This window comes from Numida meleagris, chromosome 3 (genome assembly GCF_002078875.1).
Source record: "Numida meleagris isolate 19003 breed g44 Domestic line chromosome 3, NumMel1.0, whole genome shotgun sequence".
NCBI classification, from domain to species: Eukaryota; Metazoa; Chordata; class Aves; order Galliformes; family Numididae; genus Numida; species Numida meleagris.
Genome location: NC_034411.1, coordinates 20,437,628 through 20,459,054, shown reverse-complemented (window position 1 = coordinate 20,459,054; position 21,427 = coordinate 20,437,628). Strand labels below are relative to the sequence as shown.

At 37.1% G+C, this 21,427-nt stretch overlaps 1 protein-coding gene across 1 annotated transcript in view; it reads right to left on the bottom strand.

Annotated features, from left to right (window-relative positions):
* USH2A (usherin) overlaps nt 1–21,427 on the bottom strand; it is a 373,387-nt gene that overhangs the window by 103,053 nt on the left and 248,907 nt on the right. Inside the window, exons 40-44 of the mRNA XM_021393255.1 lie at nt 20,302–20,930; nt 9,445–9,779; nt 6,366–6,488; nt 3,393–3,556; nt 1,206–1,415 (exon numbers count right to left, since the gene is read on the bottom strand). Coding sequence (XP_021248930.1) covers nt 1,206–1,415; nt 3,393–3,556; nt 6,366–6,488; nt 9,445–9,779; nt 20,302–20,930 — 1,461 coding nt within the window. The remainder of the gene's footprint in view (nt 1–1,205; nt 1,416–3,392; nt 3,557–6,365; nt 6,489–9,444; nt 9,780–20,301; nt 20,931–21,427) is intronic.

Below are 21,427 nucleotides of genomic sequence, written 5' to 3'. Positions count from 1 at the left end.
TTCTGTAAATTGGCTTATTATACTCTCAGTTAGAAACCATGAGAGCTGATGGTAAAACGCTTTATACTACCAGCATAGTGTCAATCATCAGTGGTATGTGGCCAGTGAGATATGATGATAAATTATTCACCCATCTGCAGTGCCAACACATAAACATTATTTTTATGTCTCCCCCAATCCCAATCTTTCCAAAAGAGAGAAAAACAAAGCATTTTGCTTTTAAAGCAAAACCTGAGAACAAAATACTTTATGTCTGGTGGAACGTGACGTTATCAGCCTTATAGCTGAAGCAAGATGAACCAATATGCAATATTGTCATTATGTAAATGGCTTTGAATGTTGATTACTATAGGTAATGATGAAGTCTAACACTTATTTAAAAAAAAGAGAAAAAACAAACCTTCCTTAGCGTTAAATTACATAATTATCTAACCATGTCAGAAATAACTATGCAAAGTCCTCTTTTTATCATAAGAACCCATCTTTACCAGTTGAAAAATTGTCCTTGCGATCGATTCTATTTTATAAACAAAAGGTGCTGACCTTTGGCATCAGAAAGGAAATGGAATCCTTATTTAAAGGGCTTTACTAATGACCTGGAACACTTGCTTCTGAGGTAATGATTTTATAATGTTTATAATGAGACTTTATAAAGCAAAAAGATTAGAAAGACCATTCTAAACACATTTTATATTCACTTTTTTTTTTTTCCCCTCATCCCTACCTCCTAACACACATGCATTTGCTAACTGGCATAGAAATGACTCATAAAGTAATTTTCTCAGAGGCTGAACTTACACTTAGAGTTTCTGGTGACTCAGGAAAGGCTTCCATATATGTCTGTCATGTCAAAAGCACATCACTTCATAGAGCAAATCTTTTAAAAAAAACATTAATTGTTTTTAAATTCCACCATTTATTGATAGGAACTCAGTTCCAAACTTAGTGTACACAGATGTATGTAAGAGAAGATGAGAACAAACTGGGTTAATATCTGCTATTAGAGCTTTTGCTTCTGCCTCAGTGGGATCCTATATTGATCTACCACATGATGACAACCAGCACTTAAGCATTTTAGCGTTTTAGCCCTTTTTCCTCTTATACCGGAAATTTTATAATGGAAGGATGACTGATCTCAACCCTAACAAAAATCAATCAATTTCATTCTCAGAGTTTAAGTCAAGCTGCATTCACTGCTAACCAACCTCCATCTGAGGTAATCACATGCACAACTTCACTGTCGATGCTGTGGGCTCCATTAAAAACTTGAAAGAATATTTGATACTCTGTGTTGGGCTGCAAATCACCTATGACTATATAGTTTTCATCAGCCTGAATCCTCAGAGATCTTTCATCAGCAGTGGAATTCAAGGAGAGGATGTAATATTCAACATTTCCTTGCAAATCCTGCAGTGCTGAGAAAGGAAAAACAATGGGACAACAGAGAAATATTCAGTCAGACAGGTTCTCATCAAAAACACTTATCTTGAAGACAAAAGCAGATTTTATGCAGACCTCCTTACTGTAAAATTATGCAAAGATTCCATCAAGTGCTTTAATGTCCTCCTCCCTACACCAATAAGCACAGAATGCTCTTCCAAATTTGTCACAATAATTAACAGCCCATCACCATATGGAGAAAGCTTTCTTCCTCTAAATGTCAAGTAAATTAAGAGGTAAAGCCTGCTGCCAGGAATGGTGCATGGACCCTGCATCTCACCACTGCAAAACAATGTCTCTCATCTGGACAGAAGGGAGACAAGCAAAACCTTGTGCTATGCTACTAATTTAAGATGGGAAACGATTTTTTTTTTTTTCCCTTCCTGGCATGCAAGTACTGCATTCCTGTTTCGTTGCTTTAGCCATGGGAAACGAACTTCACATGCAACTCTTCACAGATGGCCATTTAGCCACAGTGAAAATGGAAATCTACTGCTGTTACTTTAGAACAATCATGATAGCATCTACATATGTGTCACACCCTCAGAAGAATTGTATTTACAGGGCAAAAAAAAGAAGTATTATTTCTTTCTAAAGTGCGTTTTACGAAGTAGTAGCTTCCCCAGTGAAATGAGGAAACAAGAGTACCATTTTCTAGCTACACATGGAAGGAGATCCATTGGTCCAAGCTAGTTGGATAAAGAAGAATTCCAGGCAACCCCTGCTTCTCCATTTTATCAACTCAGATATAGTCTGTTATTTTATCTGTCCTGCAACTGCTTTTCCAGTAGGAATCAAGATAAAAAGAATAATCGTGACAAAAACTTTGAGCACTGAAATGCTGCTTTAGATGACACATTGTTCCACTGAACAGAATTCAGATAACTAGAGAGAATTAAAAGCCAGAAATTTGTTAAAAGCCAAAAGCTTACATGTAGATTTAGTAATATGCAGTGTTGTCATAGAAATTCTTAATGGAGCAATAGATTATTTTTATTTGAATTAGTACAGATAAAAAAAATGTCAGAAAGCTCCGACAGAATATGCAGAAAGAGAACAGCAAGTTATATTAAGGGCTCACAAGTTTCCAAAGAAAACAAGAAAATTATTTAAAATCAATATTATGGCAAAAGGAAACATGAGCATACAAAATAGGGAATATGATTATTGTAACATATGAAGTAATAAAATATGTTAAGGTTTCCAGTAATGAATGGATCTGTCTTGGCGTTTAAACTTTGCATTCTCAAAAACATATATATATGTATACATCCATGAAGGAAATATCTAAAGGATGAATGAAAATAAAGCCAGATTGCATTACCTACATCTAGAAGGTCAGAGGTTTAGATTACCAAGGTAATGAAACTTCAGTGAGCTGCTTCAGATCTATTACATTTGTCAGTTTTTATAAGCATGCTTTCTTCAGGCATGCAATTATAAAATAAAGACACTGCATTTGTTGCAATTCACCACCCAGTCCTCATAAAATCATTTGCATGTAAGTCATGAAGAAATTCCCTACTGCTGCATTAGCTAACTAACTACTGAAATTGGCTAAATCCATATTAAAGTGCAGAGCAAAAGGAGAAAGTGAATCCTCTCATCTTGAAGGAACGTATACGTAAATTTTCATACAAAGAGATGAAATATAACACAAAGACAACAGAATTTTGGGCGCTACTGTACAGATTTCTCATGAGCTTGCACTAACTAATTATTTGCTTTCAGTATTCTCATTCTGCAGAAATACCGTATAGTAAGTACAAACATGACTGAGAAATAGCAAAACGTGCACATTTTTCCCCCCGTTTCTTCCCTCTCCTTTCAAGGACACTTAGCTGCATTATAAATCAAGACAAGGACTGTGTTTCCTATGAGAGCAAGGCAGACCAACATAAGTGATGGCAGGTTAGCGTCTAGTTATTGGAATAAATACTAAGCACACTTACTTGGCTTTGACCATTCCACTTCTACAGCAGTATGATTAACAGCACGTGCAATGAGGATACTTCCTTTCTCTGGTAATCCCGCTAATGTAGTAGCTATTACTTCTTCACTTGATGTATATCCTACCTCGTTGTGCACTATGAGCTTGTACTCGTATGTTGTGTACCTAAGACATTTTAAAAATAATTACATGGAACAAAAAATGCAGATGGAGAAAACATTTGCTTTAACACATCTGCCCATGCCAAAGTTTTGTTGTTCCTTTTTCCCACCGCCCCCTTCAGAAAATTGCAGCTGCATGCCTTGCACCAATGAAGACTCTGTAAGAGCTGTACACTTCTTCTTGGAAATAATTTAGCACCATTAACACGGTAACAAAAATAGAGCACATTATTTCACTTCTTCATAGTTGTAGCTTCTGAGGTGTTGAGAGATTATAGCTCAATTCAATATGTAATTACAGCAGTGGCATCCTGCCAAAATTTGGATCAGAATTTAATCAAATGAGGCTTTTTTCCTCTTTTGGGAAACACATTGATTTTAACTTGCAGAATCTCATTTGTAAAAGTGATTCACCACACAGTCAGGACTCTGCCACTGCAAAAACATGAAAAAAAGCACCTAATAATGCAAATCCACTTAATAAAGTAATTTTCTTCGGAACTGTTTATATTGAACTTACACAGATTTATTAAATACTACATGTATATTTAGTAAATCAAGTGAGTGTCACTCCATAATTTATTCTCTAACTCAAAGGACATTAAGGGAGATTTCATAATCTCAAAATTATTTTCATCATCAGAAGCTTCACACAAAACTGCATAATCACAAGAACACAGGATAATCTTGTTCAAATTTTTACTGAAGATTTTTACATCAGTGGAATAACTGTCTATAACACAATAAAGAAACTGTAAATACTTAATATTTGGAGATTTCTCTATAAAAAGTCATTAACACTGTATATTTAGATATATATTTTTTGTTTACTCTTTTATTGTAGAATTCTATATAATGCAACCACCCTGCCTGATTTTCAAAAGAACTAAGCTTTAACAGTTCCCCTAAGAAGAAAGGAAACTAATGGGACCTCACCAGATGCCATTATAATGATAAGCATTTTTTAAAAAGATGATAATATGCATTGTGAACACATCACTTGTGAGCATACGATATTTTCCTGGACAACTGCATGGGATCTAGTCTCGCAAGTTAAGGATGAGAAAATGAGATTTGTTTTTGGATTCACATTTTCAATGCTGAAAACTATTAGAACACTGATCTATTAGAAACAAAAAATCTATTTGAAGTAACCATTACCAAAATAGACTTCTGGCAGAAATATAACAAAAAGACACTAATTCTGACATGTTCTTAAACACAACACAAATGTGTAAAATAAATTGTGAGATCTGGATTTTCTTTCTATGAAAAGTAAGGCTTGAGTCTCTCTACAGCATCTTTTCTCCAGCCACAAATTTCTCTTGAAAAAGAGAAAGACAGCTTTAGGGTGCAGAGTTCGCTCCAAAACAAGTGTTCAGGTGTATGTGATGGCTGGGCACACTTTTCTGGCCACAATTCTTTCAACCCAAAACCTTCTTTTGCCACCGAGACCCTGTGAGAACTTGTTGCCCCCTAACATGCAGCACATTAGCACTGCTGAAAAGAGCTATGTTAAAACCAAAGAATCACAGAATCATTTAGGTTGGAAAAGACCTCTAAGATCATTTAGTCCAACTGTCTACCTACCACCAATATTGCCCACTAACCATATCCCTCAGCACCACATCTACATGGCTCTTGAACACCCTCAGGGTGGGTGACCGCCAACCCTTGGGCAGCCTGTTCCAATGCCTCACCACTCTTTCAGAGTGGATGTTTTTCCTAATAATCAAACCAAAAATTCTACGAAAAATTTCAAACATGATTTAAAATAAAAACGGACATGTGGTCAGGGTCGGATTGAAGAATGGCTCCACGATCTATGAGCAGACACTTCCAGTAAGCAGGCAGGGACAAGCCAGAGGCCCTAACCCTTGGCTCAGTTCAGTCTCTACAACACCACTCAGGAGCAGAGGTTGCATTCTGCCGCTTTACATCATGCTCAGGAGAGATGCCTACACAGATTTTATCAAAGTAGAAGCAATGGACATGTATTTGATGGGCAGTGATTGACATGCAGTCCTCATAAATCTTGCCAGCACACAAGCACAGAGAATTCCCACATCCTGAAAACATCTATGAATATATTACCGAGACTTTACCAGCAAAAAAAAAAAAGCAAAATCCGTATTGCATCTTCCATTAAGGATTTCTAAAGAGGGTGTTTGCTTGTTTTTAAGATGTTAGCCTTGACTTTGTGGCAAGAGCAAATGCCTTGTTCTGTACCCTACAGTATGTCTCTAATATCCTTAGAACCCACTGTTCTTTTCCCCATTTTCTGCACTCTACATTTAACTATGATGAAGCTACAACAAAGCTGCCCTTAAATTACATCTGTTGAAACTGCAATAAATACTCTCCTTGTGCTTAGAGATGTGAAGGCAATTGTTAAGCTTAACACATAAGAAAAACAATGTTGAAACCAAATTTCAAGTGTATTCCAACTAGGACTTCTCAGTCATTCTGCATGTGCAATGATTTTGCCAAATTTAGACACATGTACCCAACTAGAGCATTTGTACACATAAATATAAATGGTTTGATTGCACAAGGATGTAGATGCTAAAATTTCACAAGACTTTTATGTTCATTTGACTTTTAGAGCACTACAATACATGAAAGAGTCAAGAATGACAGAGTAATAATAAATCCCTGCATATTAGAATGATTAATACCAAAGATGATGACAAAAAATATTTCATTACATAATTAATATGTTCACTACATAAAGGCACAAGAAACACTTTGAACTATTAAACATACACTATACAAAATGCCAGCATTTGTTTTTATAGTTTTTGTAATCTCACCTGCTAAGACCCTTATCTTCATAAAACCACTGAGTTCCTGAGTAAATATTGTGCCACAGATTTAAATCTTCAGGGGGATTTGATGCAAGTGGTTGCTGGATTTTACGTCTCAGGAGCTCATATCTAACACAAAAGACAAGCAGAACACCAGGATTATCTCAACTAATGTTATTACACAAAAAAAATCTTTTTTTTTTTTAAAGCCACATATTAGTTTGTTTTCACAGCTGTAAACTTTCTGAGATAAACATTCCTTTTAATGTTTCATGATTTAAAACATTTAGTTACTTAAACTGCTTTGAAAATGGAAAATGAGAACTTTCATTTGAAGGACTAAATGTATTTAATAATCCACAGATTTTAAAATTGTAGAAATGTTATGAAGATGAAGTCCAAGTCCAAATAGCCCAATCACAGTGTCTTGCACAGACTTGACTCATGCCATCTGACATGCATAGACTGTTCCAGAATATGAAATGGAAATGTCTCTCTTGCAAATGTACTGAAATATGTAGCCTTCCTATTACTGTTTTACTGGTAATAGCTACTTAAGCGTGCATTTCTGTTTAACATGTTCATAAATAATCTCAGTGTTGATAATAAATGACAAACAGGCATAGAGTAAGTTCACTTTTCCATCAACAGGCCTCAGCAAAACAAGATTGTATTTGAGTAGCTATTCACAATGTGAGCTTTGTAAGGCACCAGAAATTTGTCTTCCTTCTACCAGTTACAGGGTGACCGCGGAATTGCTTGCAACTGTGAGCTGCAGTTTTAATCAAAACATAGTTACATATGTCTATCTAGTTACTCAAATTAGCAAAATTCTAAGTTCTGAATTGCTTTGTATCCCCCAGTCCAGCTGGAAACATAGTTCTTTTAAATTCCAGCTAAAAGTATATGGATTCTCAGGCAGAGCACAGAATCACAGAATTGTGGGAGTCGGAAGGGACCTCTGAAGATCATCGAGTCCCTGCTAAAGCACTTCCCTACAGAAGGTTCAGCAAGAAAGTATCCAGGTGGGTTTTCAATATCTCCAGAGAAGGAGGCTCCACAACTTCTCTGGGTGGCCTGTTCCCGAGCTCCGTCACTCTCACAGTAAAGAAGTTCTTCCTCATGTTCATATGGAACTCCCTATATTCCAGTTTGTGCCCATTGCTCCTTGTTGAGGTTCAGCACCCCATCCATCCCAGTAATCTTTCTGACAGCTGGCTTCATATGCAATTTGACTTTTTTTTTTTTTTATGTTAAGATCATTTCCAGTCTGATGAGGAAATGTTGGATAGTATAATTCCAGATTTGAGGCCCTGCATTAAGCAGGTACATAACGAATACTACATGCAGTGATTTTGTGTTGCTTCAAAAGCAGAAATCAGCTGAGAAGCTCTGATGCAAGAGAGCTGAGACTTCCTCTGCACCATGGAAATGAGGTCGTACACATGTGAGTTCCAGCTAACTTTCTTCACTGATTTGGAGGAAATAATCCTCAACAGGGACAAGCAAGCATTGTGCCACTGACAACAGTGATGCCAAACCAAATTATTATTGGAGAAACTGGGAACATAACTACAAAAGTCAAATAACGAAAACTAATTTAACTGCAACTTCATCAAAATATTCAGGTGACTTTATGCCCCAAGTACAACTCTCACATCAGTGGTTCATCAATGCCAACAAAATCCAAAGACAGAATATTACAGTTTATTAGGAATAGTCTTGGCATACTCAGTCTAATGTAATTCAGACACACTATGAAAAACTTCAGAATTTTTTTGAACATTGAATGGTGATCATGTGCAAATCACCTCCACTGGCAGCTGCTGCTGCTACTCTGCTTGCTGCAGAGCATATTGCTCCATCATGCTGTACAGAGCAGCTGCTCCAGTGGTTCTTCTTGTTGAGGACAGCATGGCAGGCACACCATGAAGGAAATGAAATCTGCAGATGTAGGTTGTGCTGAATTACTTCAATAATCTATGGTAAAATGGTCATGTTGTTAAATCCAGAATAACAGGCTGCTTTTCAGTTGCAGTGTGCTCTAATTAAGCCTGAAGAAAAAGTCAAGCTAGTGTGGTGTAATAATGTAGGCAACTGAAACAGCATTACATGATAATTATTGAGCCCATAATGCACCTAGAAGAGAGCTACAAATGGCTTACAGAGATATAAGTTTACAGATAATATTTCGCAAAACCTTGAAGCAACAGATAGAAAAATTTGACTTTTTAAAATTATGTGCAAAGGTATATTTAACTTTCTAAATCTTCATGCACTCAAATCCTTTCTTTTTTCTTAATACACACACACACAACACACACACAGTAATCACAGAATCAAGTCAACATCCCCATCCCATGGTTGCAGAAAAATCTCAGAGGAGAAGCCTTATTTTAGTTCCTGTGGAGAAATCCAGATTGATATACTCACTACTTCCTTACAGTTCCCATTTTTACCTCTGACCAAAAACTTGTAGCACTTCTCTTTTTCTTATGCACTCTCTAATTTACAACTTGATTAATAAGTTTAGTTTTGAAGTTTACTTTGTGTCATCGTGCCACCTTTGTCTTTATCAGGAATACTCCACACAGAGTATGGGGAATACAGTATTTGTTGAATATTTATGTTCACAGAGATGTCATGTTTTTCTTGACGTTTTGTCAGTGAAACATTGCCTGAACTCACCATCAACAACTAGCTGATCCTACAGCCCAAAACTGTTATGGCTTTGCAAAGATCCCATGCATGCTCTTTCTGGCTCTTCCAACAGTGCTGATTTGAAAGACCCAGAGGATTCTTGAAAGCACTCTGAAAAGTAAATTCCATAGCATTGATGCTACAGATGCTCTCAATAATCCTGTCTCCTCTGAAATTCAAAGACATTCAAAGTTCACACCCCATTATCTGCCTCCAGACATACCCAATTTCCATAAGTTCTCTCACGGACACCTGGACACTAAAGAGGAACTTCAGAAGGAGAAATGAAGAGTCTGCGTGATAAAGTTTGCATTGCCTAAAATTTTCTGAGTTGACATAGGTATGGAGAAGAAAACTGTCAAATCATCAGCAACTAAAAGCTTACCTCAGATGTGGACCATTTGGCCTCAGTGGTGGTTGCCAAGATATGGCAATAAAGGACTCACTGATTGGAATCACAGACAAGGGACTGATGCCCTCAGGAGCTGTTGAAGGTGTGGTCACACTGGTAGGCAAACTCTCTGTGCAGCCTCCTAGTAAGCCATTCCCTCCAGAACAAGCTATTACAGTGATGGAGTAGTTCGTATATGGTAAAAGATTAGTCACCAAGTAACTTAACGTTGATGCAGAATTTCCAGTTATGACAATTCGTGGATCGGGCATGCGAATCTCGTAGTTAAGGATCTCACCATTCTGTATCAGAGGAGGTTTCCACGAGACCTGAAGGAGGAGGAAAAACATAAAAATAAATGACTGACTTATTCCAGTCAGACTTATTGCATAAGACATCGCAGAGTGCAGAAATACAGATGCAACATGCTATAAATGGACATAGGCATAATCTCAGGATGGTCTTCTACTTCTCTATCATGACAGACTTAGCATATGACCCTTCCCAGGTATCTGAAACTGATTTTTAAAGGTACATCAGTTAGAAATCTACACTTTAATTCTAGAGGGGGTTTCAGTAACAGTTGTAGCCATTGAAAATCTAGTATCAAGCTTGACCAGTAAAATGAGGGTGCTCCACTTCACTCTAAAGGTATTCAGATGCATTAGCAAAAATTACATTGATTATCATAAATACCACTGTTATTTATTTGGTTAAGATATACTGCTTGGTGTGCTTGCCTATTACTGGCAGAGTAAAAACAAATCTTGTTTAGTATTTGCATCATTTTCAGAAATGTGCAATTGCATTAGCTCCTATAAGAGCCAAGAATTTGCATACTTCTTATATGATGACATTTCCTCTTTTTCCTTTTTATTTTTCAGTAATAAATTGCATTGCTAATATCAGAGGAGTAACAATTTTTTCCATTTTCAAAATTATAAAATTATGCTGAGAATACTTACACTGCTATACTTACTGTCTTGATTTGATTTATTCTTTTTTTAAAATGTGTTTTATCTATGTATTATTCTTACCAACTCCAGTGAGGAATCATACCCAGATCATTGTACTATAAACTGTGATAAAGTGCAAGGATGTTCTTCATACTTGTGTAAGGCTTTTTGCCACTGTACCATGACAGAGAGGATTTCAGACTTACACAGTGAGGACAAGTAACTGTTATAAAGGACCTCAAAGTTTTATGAAGTTTGCATAGTAGCACTGATTAGTCATCCCCTAGAACTCTCATTGTAGGAAGTATAGCAGCTGTTCTTTGCTCATCCCTGTGCCTGTTTTCCTTGCTACTGACCCACTCATCTAAAACAACTGCTGACTTTTTCCTCCTGTGCATGGGATATGCAAGGATTGAATCCAACGATGGAAAGAACACAGAAGTGGAGAACATCAAGATGAAGATATGTGAAGAATAAAATTAACAAACATAATAATGAAGTGGTAAATAGTAATACCAAGATACTTCAAGGTGAGCATTTTTCATTAATTCTCTCCGGTCTCTGAAGGAAGTATCTTTAAAATTGTATATGCACAATTACACAAGGCCATGGAAACAGAGACGCTCGATTTAAAAATGATTTTTAAAGGACTCTTGAGGATTAGAAAGTGTTATATCTTAGGTACAGAAGGACCTCTCAGGCTGTCAGACTTGCAAGAAACCTGGCAGCAAAGTACTGGAGAAAGCTGAAGGATTTTGATAACAGAATCTGGAATACAATTAAACAGAGAATTAGAAACAGGGTGATTTTGAGTAAAGACAGCACAAACAAGATTATTGGTGCCCACATAGGAAAGGCTTAGCTCTGGCTAATTATCAAATGCTGTATTCAGATTTCTGTTACTTGTGGCCCCAAATAATGTTCAAACAAATAAAGTACTATAAATACAGCACTGCAAAATTTCACAGAAGGTAAGAAGCAGTTCTGCACTGTTCCCACAGACACCGAGCAGAACTCTCATTCTGAAGTAGTTAATGAGATCTGGTTGTAAGTTTAGGAAGCAGACAAGAGTGGGTTATTAAAGCAGGCAACAGGACATTTTGTTTTCAAGTGCAATTTGAAAACATTCAGGTCAGTAAATTTCAGGTGATGTTTCCAATCCCAATGCTTTTTGTTGCTACCATACTGCACACACCGACAGGATGCACTGACACAGCACAGAAAAAGGGGAGTTTGCATGGGTTGCTTATTTTGGGGGACTTATCTTTGAAGCTACTGAAAAAAGCAGAGAAAACATCAAGGTATGGAACACCAAAGCAAAACACATATTTCTGCAACAAATACATACATATTCTTTTGCGGTGTAGCACCTGTCCTTAAATTTTGCCTTAGTGAAGTGTGACTGAAGATAATATATTCTAGTTCTTTTTTTTGGAGTGCTAATGCAGTAAAATTTGTCATTACCAGCAAGAAAAACCCTCTTACTTGTTGCTTAATGCAAGGCAGCTTCTAATAAAAGAACTGCATGTCAAATGCTTTGGAGCATTCCTGGTATTACCCTCTCAGAAGAAAACATTGTCTGAGAATGTTCACATCATACAAAATCTTATTTTATTTCCTAGAAAGGAAGAGGAGTAATTTTTTCCTTTACATTACATTTTATATTCTCAAATTTTATATCTAGCAAAACAAAATAATGGAATTTGCACAGGACTTGCCATATATTGTAACTCCTTCACATAAGGAGTAGGTTAATATCACAAGAAGAATACACACAACTCCAGAACCTCAGCTCATGGGTCTTATAATCCCATACACTGCCTTTGCACTGGCTGCTAAAACCTGAAATATGAAAGCCACCAGGTGTTACTTCACAGTATTTGTTGTGCACTAGGAGATAGAATGTCCCATAGATTACATAACCCATTTGCTGCATGGGGCTTACATTGGGAAATTTCTCAATTTTATTTTACTTTTTTTTTTTTTTTTTTTTAAAGACAAGTGAAAGCCAGGCGAAATAAAAAGAATATTCAATCAGCAGGACCATAACACAGAAATGTAACTTATTTTCTTCTGGGCATTGGTATATCACACAAAGAAATGAAGAACAGTTATTGTTTTGTTTAACATTTTTAAAACTAGACAAAAGGATGACCAAGGAAACCTGTAGTCACTGGTCCCTTGACCTGCTTTGAGTTACCTATGTCAGCATAGAGTGGCAGGACATGCAGCTGCCAACAAGCCTCTTTCTCTTAAGGAAGGAAAGCTGTTGCCTCTTCACTTCAGTGACAGGCGAAGGTCAAAGGGACTACCTGACCTATACGATGTAAAGGAAGGTGATGGAGGCAGCTTGGTTAACATACATGGCACTGCTGTATCTGTTCTCCACTTCGATGCGCCAAGGTTTGAGGTAAGAGCCTGGCAATGCATGAAAGCAGGAAAGCTCACTAGACAGGCTGTGTTGGAAGCAGTAACAGTTTGTTCATTGATTTGAAGCTCAGCACTGAGACCATGAAAGAGGATGCCCATGAGGAAGAGAGAATAAGGTAACTACTGGGAGAGATTAACTGATTCAATGTAATGACTCTGGAAGCTGTCATTTAAAGATCAAAGCACCTTATTTTCTCCACCACAAAATTTAAAGAGACAGAAATTAGCCATTTTCTCCCCATTAAACGCTTATAACCTTGAAAGTCTTTTTTTTTTTTTTTTTTTTTTTTTTTTTTTTTTTTTGTTACAGCAGTTGAAACCTGCAGTTTAATTCTGAGCTATGTTAAGAGAGGCATCGGCACATAACTATTTTAATATTTCAGGCCTGGCTTCAACAGTTTGTTTTTAAATCAGCATGTTTGGCTTCTTTTTATTCTAATTTCTCCTTGCTACTGCTTGTAATATCTACAAACTTAAAGTAATAAATACACTACTGAGAGCTTTTCACTGTTGGTCTCAGAGCAAATTGTAAGTCTCAAATTGCAAGTATTACCATTTAAGTTTTACAGATGAATAGACTAAATCCCAGAATAAGTTACATAACAGAAAGAAGAAAACCTGAAAAGAAAGACCTGCTATCCCAATTCTGCACTCTAGTCACTGGACTACAGCCTTTTGCCAAAAAAAAAAAAAAAAAAAAAAAAAAAGAGTCAGAAGAAGTAGTGGGGTCTGAGTTTTGTCATGAGGTCTCACAGGACCTCATGGAACTCACAGAAATTATACCATGTTTCAATCAGAAGCCAGTATCACACCAGAAAAGCAAATAATGACTGAGGACAATGATAATTACTCTTATAGACTTTGCAGATGAATTACAGCCAGCTTCAGCACTATCACAGAAGAACTATACAATCAGGTTTGCAATAACAGACTACTGCTGCAAAAACTTCTTTAGCTCTACCATAGGTGGGGGGTATGCTGATGAAAACGTGATTAGCTCACCTCACTGTATGATCTGTACCAAATGAGCAAGCTCTGCAAGAAATCACAATCCTAAAATGTGGAAAACCTCTGGTGTGTAAGTTAAGATCGTTCCTATGGGTGTTGGTGTATCCTAAGTCGCTCAAGCAGCACTTTTGCGGCAAATAAACCAAGATCTCCCTGACCTTAGCAGCACTACAAGGCAATCTTCAATCAATTGATTGTTCCTAAACAGTTTCCCCACTGCACCAGGCATACCTGCATAGAACTGCAATAGAAGTGAACAAAGCCCGACATTTTTTACTCCCTGAAATGAAGCTGTTAGGTGGCCTTCTTGCATTCAAGGCCTAGATATCTTTAGCATTCAGGGAGTAAACATCAGGGTTGCTCATATTCTTAAAATATTCTTAGACAACTGCCATTTGAAAGAATTTTGAGAATGAAGAAGCAAAACACTAGGAATTTAACCTGAAGGAGAAGTCCTCTTATCAACATCATGTGTTACCACAGAAGTAAAATGCTAAAGGATCACCTTTGTGTTATTCACCAGCTTCAGTGACCGTGGAGTTATTCCAATAGCATCCAACCTTCTGTAATCAGAAGCAACTTCACAGGGCAGCAAACATTAAAGCATGAGATAAAAGTGACTCCAGAATATGCATCTATGTTTGCAATTGCAAAGGAAGGGGATAAATGATAAAGAAAACAGCTTTCTTTTCACAAATCATACTCAAACTGTAACTAAACCTATTTCAAAGCTGGTTTACCTGTGTAAGTGGCATCTGTTCCACACAACTGAAATCTTTCCCTTGGGCCTTGTAGCCACAGCCTCTTTAAAGAGCAACAATAAGAACAGGCATTTAGCTGTCCACTGTCCAACTTCTGGGCCAATGAAGGACAGAATTTAACGTATGTTTATATGTAAGGCCTTGTTAATTTTGTTTTCTCACTTGTAGATCCAATTTATTGGTCAAATCTGAAAAATTGCTACTAGAAAAGTTTATCACTGTAGCAATAGGAAAGGGTGCAGACTGCATCACTTGTACATCTGTGGAGAGCAAACTGAAGACACTGCTCAATCTGAAGGCTTGCACCCTATCTGTCTCTGTTGCTGCTTCTTATATACAAAGAAAATGGCAGGTGAACTATAAATCAAGTGATTGTCATCTGAGGGTAAAAACAAACACAAATGACACTGGAAATAAAAACCTAGAACCCTTCCTCAATCAGAGAACTATGAGGAAATACTTGGGGAACAGAAGTAATTCCTACAGAATTAATAGCATGGTATGAAATCGATATGCAACAGAGGAAATTAGAAAGAAGAATGACAGGTGCTATAGAAGCACCACTACACTGCATTTCTAACAGACAATCTATACATAAAAAAATGAGAGAAGTGAAATAAATTATAATAATTTTTGTTTTTCTCATTTTGCATCTAATCAAATTGAAAGAAATTTCTGCAGTTGATGTTATCATGAAGGAATGCTATAGTACAAGAATTATATGCCAATAAGGTACTTATTTCATCCACCCAGGATGAAATCAATCACTTATCACCTATCTGTGCACCAAGAAGAAAGATTTTTCCTCTGTCTTAAGAGAAACATCAAGATTAAGTATAGCTCATGCCACCTTCTGAAAAGTTACACAAAGACAGAAAATGGCTGCAGCTTCTTGTCTATGGGCAGTCTAGGTGGCAGCACTAGTCAGCCAGGGAGAACAAGTCAGGCAAATACCCATCAGCAAGTCCTCAGTTAAGCCAGTAATCAAGATTACAGCTGCCCTCCCCCGGCCAAAGATCTTAAGGGAAAACAACAGCAGCGAAAGGAAAATCTTTCTATTGGAAGTTAAATGGCCAAAGTTGGGGAATTTAGATACTACAGTTAATTTAGTTCAGTGTACCCAGCCACCTAATGCTTTTCCCACACGAAGAACTCCTTTAAATAATTATTAACTGTGTAAACCAGCCTCTTTCTCGATCCACTCAATCTAGCTACATTCCTGAATGTCATATCAGCGTGAAGTGTCAGATTGAAGCAGCACAGCAACTGCAACTCTCACAAGAAAAGGAAACAATTTCTTTGATAATTCTGTACATTAAGGTATAGCAAATCTTGTGTAACAGGAATAATGTTCATGGCATTGGCATATACTAAATAAACGGCTTTTGCAGTTGCTGAACACCTCCACTTTGCTTTGGCATTTAATCAGCCACAAAAGCAGTTTATTGTGCAGTATACTCTACTACCATGAACATTATCAATTCAGCAAATATTAAAAAATATCATGCAGGTGTCACAGAAATGAGTACTTTAAAATTATCGACAGCGTTACACTTTCTGTTGCACAAAAGAAAGCAAGCTAAATGTTACTGAGAGATATTGGTCCCTTCTGATTAAAATAGAATGTTAAAGGAGCACATACACACCAGAAGAAGTGTTTATGCCAAATGACCTGCTGTGCTGATATTTTCCTCCTTACAGAGTGAAAGCTTTGGTCTATGAAAATAAGCTGTATACTCAAGTGAGTACTATCCTGGAGTGCTTTGAATTCCTCACATCCTCAAATCATTTATATTGATTCTATGACTAAATAAAGGAATGGAAATATGTTTCTCTCTCTCTCTTTTAATAAATTCTCTCTGTTTCCAGTATAAGTAAATATTTGCACTCCTGGTTTAGGGATTGGTTGCACTGACAACCGAAAGCCTCTATTGATTTGCAACCCTGGCTTGGTAAAGGAGTCTCTCACTAATCTTTCCCACAGTGCCCTTCCAATACTTTCTGTGCTAACCTGGAAGGACAGCTCTCTCTAGGGCAAGGGGTAATTAAACTCTCACGTTGGCTCCCTCCTGAAGGATGCTTATTTTGGATTCTCTGCTTAAGATTCAACGTTGTAGATACTGAATAAGTGTGTTGTAAAGCACAAGCAAACTCCACAAATTTGATTTGATGGTAGGCTACTCAGGAGAGAAAGCTTGCCTTCTGGGACTATCCTCAGAGTTTAAATACAACAATGTAAAGCAATCCCAAATCAGATCCAACCTGCTTCCACACATGAAAGCTTTTCAACCAGCAACTGACAGTCCTTGCAAAAGACATCACAGTAATTCTGGCCTGGAAACTACTAGGGCTGCTCTGAAAGTAATGTCTCCTATTCTATTATATTGGCCCATGACAGCAGAGGTGGATGTTGGTGGTATGGCAGTAGAGGTTGAACTTTTCTGCCAATATCCCTTACATGTTGTTGCTGTGTGACAGATGGCAGCAGAGGGGCACTCTGACAAAATGGAGTCCGAGGCAGAAGTGTGTACAAAGCGAAGGTGTGTTGTTGAATTCCTCCATGTGGAAAAAATGGCACCCACTGACATTCACTGACGCTTGCTGAATGTTTACAGAGACCCAGAAGTGGATGTGAGCACAGTGAGGTGGTGGTGGTGCATTTCAGCAGTGGTGACAGTGACACGAAAGACAAGCCTTGTTTTGGATGGTTATGCAGATGTTTACAAGCATGGCACACAGGCTCTTGTTCTTCTGGTGAAAATACATAGCCAATGGTGGTGGCTGTTCTGAAAAACAGTGTTTTGAAGCTAAGGATTTTCTCTATTAAATCTTATTGCGCTCTTTGTAATTTGGAAAAAAGTAGGAGGCATTACTTTTGGAGCAACCTATGTACCATAACTCTGGGATGAAGGCACAAAAGGGGCTTGGGGAGTATCTATACAGAATTTCTACCTTGCTGGAAAGAATAGAGCAAAAAAAGCAAATATTTTAAAATGGGGTGCTACTTTGATCATCTCATATTCTCCTACTATAGAGGAGTCACACAGGCCACAACAGAACCTCAATACTATAGTAATGTCTAGCAGCTGGTTTCATAGCCTCACTCTGAAATGAACTTGCCATACATTTTAAGAGAGGGAAACAACCATACCACTAGCAAACTAACCCATCTGACTCACAAGAAGACCAACAAGGAAGGTTGCTTCCATCTGCCAACAAGCCGAAGGTGAGAAAACCAGTGGGTACAACAAACCTGTTCCATAATTCTTCAGTTATGCAGTGCAATGAGCTCTCCTGCACCTATAAACTTATTTCAGCTTTTAAAAAGTATTGTAAATGATAGTAATAATAAAATAATGAAAAGCTAACAATCTCTTGCTGTCCTGAATGAATTAGATTTTTACGGGACACTTAGAACCTTAGAAGGCAGAAGTAGTGTTTAGTTGACAGAACGCACAGGATTTGTACTAAGTCATATAAGACAGTTTTGGGTGCCGCTTGCCCTGAAATTATGCAAGCTATCAAGTTAAACAAAACAAAATAAAACTAACTAAATTAAATAAAATACTAGATGAATTAGAAGAATTTCTATCAGCATTGTCAAAGGATACCAATACTTGGTACACTGTGAAAGAGAATTTTCACTACGGGGAAGATAATTAGAAGCCAGTATATTTGGAAGAAGCATATACATAAGTCACTTTTATCAATTAAATGCTGCCATATTTAATTTTTAACATTTTAACCTATATATTTTAATCAAGAAAAAAATGAACCATAAAACCAAGTTATGGAAATAAAAACATCTGAACGTCAGTATCATTGATAGAAATTAGTTTTAACAAACCAAATAAACATGAGACTCCAAGCAAAGAAAACCAAGCTCAAGACTGCAACAGCAGCAGTGACACAAAGTACGTCCACAATTCATACAGAAGGTCATACAACGTTGATGTTAAAGGGCTTTAAAGAGCTCTGAGTATTAATGATAGACTGGATAAGAAGAGGAAAAAAAAGCATTTGAATTCTTTGGTAAGAAAGGAAAAAAATTTCAAAGCACTGTTTTATCGTAATTAAATTATTACAGAATGAAGACTGCACTGCCTGATTTCAGGTTTCAGAAGAAATAAATGATCAAACTGACTTACAGTATTGGTAGATTCCTTAATCTTGGAACTGAGCAAAAGACAATAAAATTACAGCTGAGCACACACACCTCTGATCTCAAGAAAAGACACCCAGTAAAGAATGACAAAGCTGCCGATAACTCACAGGTTTTTATAATTGAGATTGAGTGTTGACTGCATTTGGAAAAAGAAAAAAATATGGCTAAGACATAAAATTATTACGCCCTTATCACATTAACTAAAGCATTAAAGGTTGCAGTGACTTTTTTTTTTTTTTTTTTTTGCTCAAATAGAATTGAAGACAATGTGTAAAAGCTCATGTAATAAAATGTGGACACGTGTAAGTATGCCATTGAACTAGGACTAGTGTTTACTCAGCATTATTTATTCTGGTGAATCCATGAAGTATGTCTGAGTATAAATTGTGGTACATATTAAGATATATCTACAGAAGCATAGGGAGTAGAGTCTTGGAAGTAGATAGCCCAGATCTGCAATAAGCAGTCTGGCAATTCATCACAATTACTAGTGGTCGATCATTATTAATTCTTACGGTAACCACTGTACTCATACTGAACTCATTTGCCATTAATGTGGATGTAACAAGCAATTCCTTAGACATTAAAACATAAGTTTAAGAGCTCAGGATTTTTTTTTTTTATCTAGTGGTGAGTGGCTTTAATCATAGCTTAAAATTATGTGCAAAGAAAACAAAAAATCAGCATTGGCTTACTGCTCAGATTCACACCCTCAAACTGCTTAAACTGGATTGGTAACATCACTATGTTTACCTTTTGAAAATACAATGTATACCAAAAATAATAAATCTAACAGATGAACTTCAATCTTATGCAAATGTCCTTTGTTTTGTGCTCTGTTGAGCAAGCTACTGTACCAATACTTTTGGCATTAGTACAAGACTGAATCCATGGAAGCATGTGTGTATTTACACAAAAGAGGCTTCTAAGCTACAAAAATCCCTCTTGTTTGGTTACACTAATTTCCCTTGAATGAAGTTTGTATGCAAGCCAAAACAATGGTAGTTATCCTGTCCTCTAGAGTTCATTCCCAACAGAACGATGCAAATAATTGAAAACTTCCTAGGTAGTCCTGTAAGACTATTCTTTTGTAAATCAGGAGAACAATACTGCATTTTTTTCTTCATTTGCTACTTCACAAAATCTGGTTGCTATATATTAGACTTAACTGAATTACATAAAAATTCTTTTTTACTTCTTAGCATTTTAATGAAGCCTTGAAATACTGGGGAAGGTAGCAGGTTATTTTCTGATCTGATTAGGGAGTTAAAGGTAAGCATTCAAGCTTAATATTCAAACTACGTCAGGTGTGTACAGAAAAAAAAATGAAGTGGAGTATAATGCCAAGAGGCTAGTGTAAAGGGAAGATAGAAAGGGACATAATGCTTTTGAACCAAAGGATAGATGCTAATTATTTAGCTACCCCCACAGCAAATAAATGTTATCTCAGCCAGTAGATGTCTCTCTTAAATACAACAGTTGCTACAGGAAAACCCCGTTAAAGACATGAGGCAATGAAAATGGTCCCTACCTTAACTGAATGTGGTCCCTGCACTTCTGCATTTGGTGTCTGAACACCCACAGGTCTTGACGGTCGAGTGGTAACTTCTGACCATGCACTGCCGTTCATGCCTCCGTTAACAGTGCTCATCAGTATCCTGTATTCGAATTTCTGCCAAGGGCTCAGAGCAGTACTCTGGTCAATATAGCTCATGGACTGACTGAAAGGAAGAGTCACCACAGTTGATATTTGCTTTGTTCCTTTTACCCTCCTTTCTATTGTAAGGTTTTCGATCAAGCCATTTGGGTGAGCAGGTGGTTGCCAGGATATAACCACAGAGGTTGGAGTATCAGAATACAGTTCTGGCGCAGGAATGCCTTCAGGTGCATCTGGAAGAGTTTGGATTGCTGGGGTCTTGGGTGAAAGAGAGCATCCTTTATAAGTGCAACCCTCCACCTGAAACTCATAGACAGTGTAAGGATGCAAGTCTCCTACAGTGTAATTAGAGCTAGCTCCTGACACTGTACCACACAGTTCACCATTTTGGTAAATATTATAATGAGTGATAATGCCATTTTGCTTTAAAGGATGCTGCCAGGTGATGCTTGCTGCCCTCGACGTAGCATTCAACAGAATTGGTGGATCTAGAGGTCCAGGCTCTGTAACAGTAAAAAAGAGAAAGGAAAGTTACTAATATTCTGTGAGTTGTTAAAGTTATTGGTCAGAAATTGTACCCATCAAGAGGTCTTCAAAATGATGAAAGAAGTTCAAATCTGCTAAACAGTATCTCTTCAAAACCTGTAGGCCTGGCAATTCAAGGGACAAATATAGCTCTCATCTTAAAGGCAAGCTGCTCTGTAAGTATACTTTCCCTCTCCCTCCCTCTCTGATACCTCAACTGTATCCTATCGACACTGTTGGCACATGGAAAAAAAAGTAAGGCTAAGTATCAATATCTAATTGCAGTTCTAGCTATCATTGATATTTTCTAGAGCACTAGCTACTAATTGCAACCAACAGCACAGCCAACAAAGCTGCGTATTTTACAGCTCAGTAAGCCCCTACTGCAAGTCTCATTATATATTCAATATTTTACTTCATTCTGTTTATAATTCTAATCCATTTTTTGCAATTTATCTACTCCCTGTTAATATTA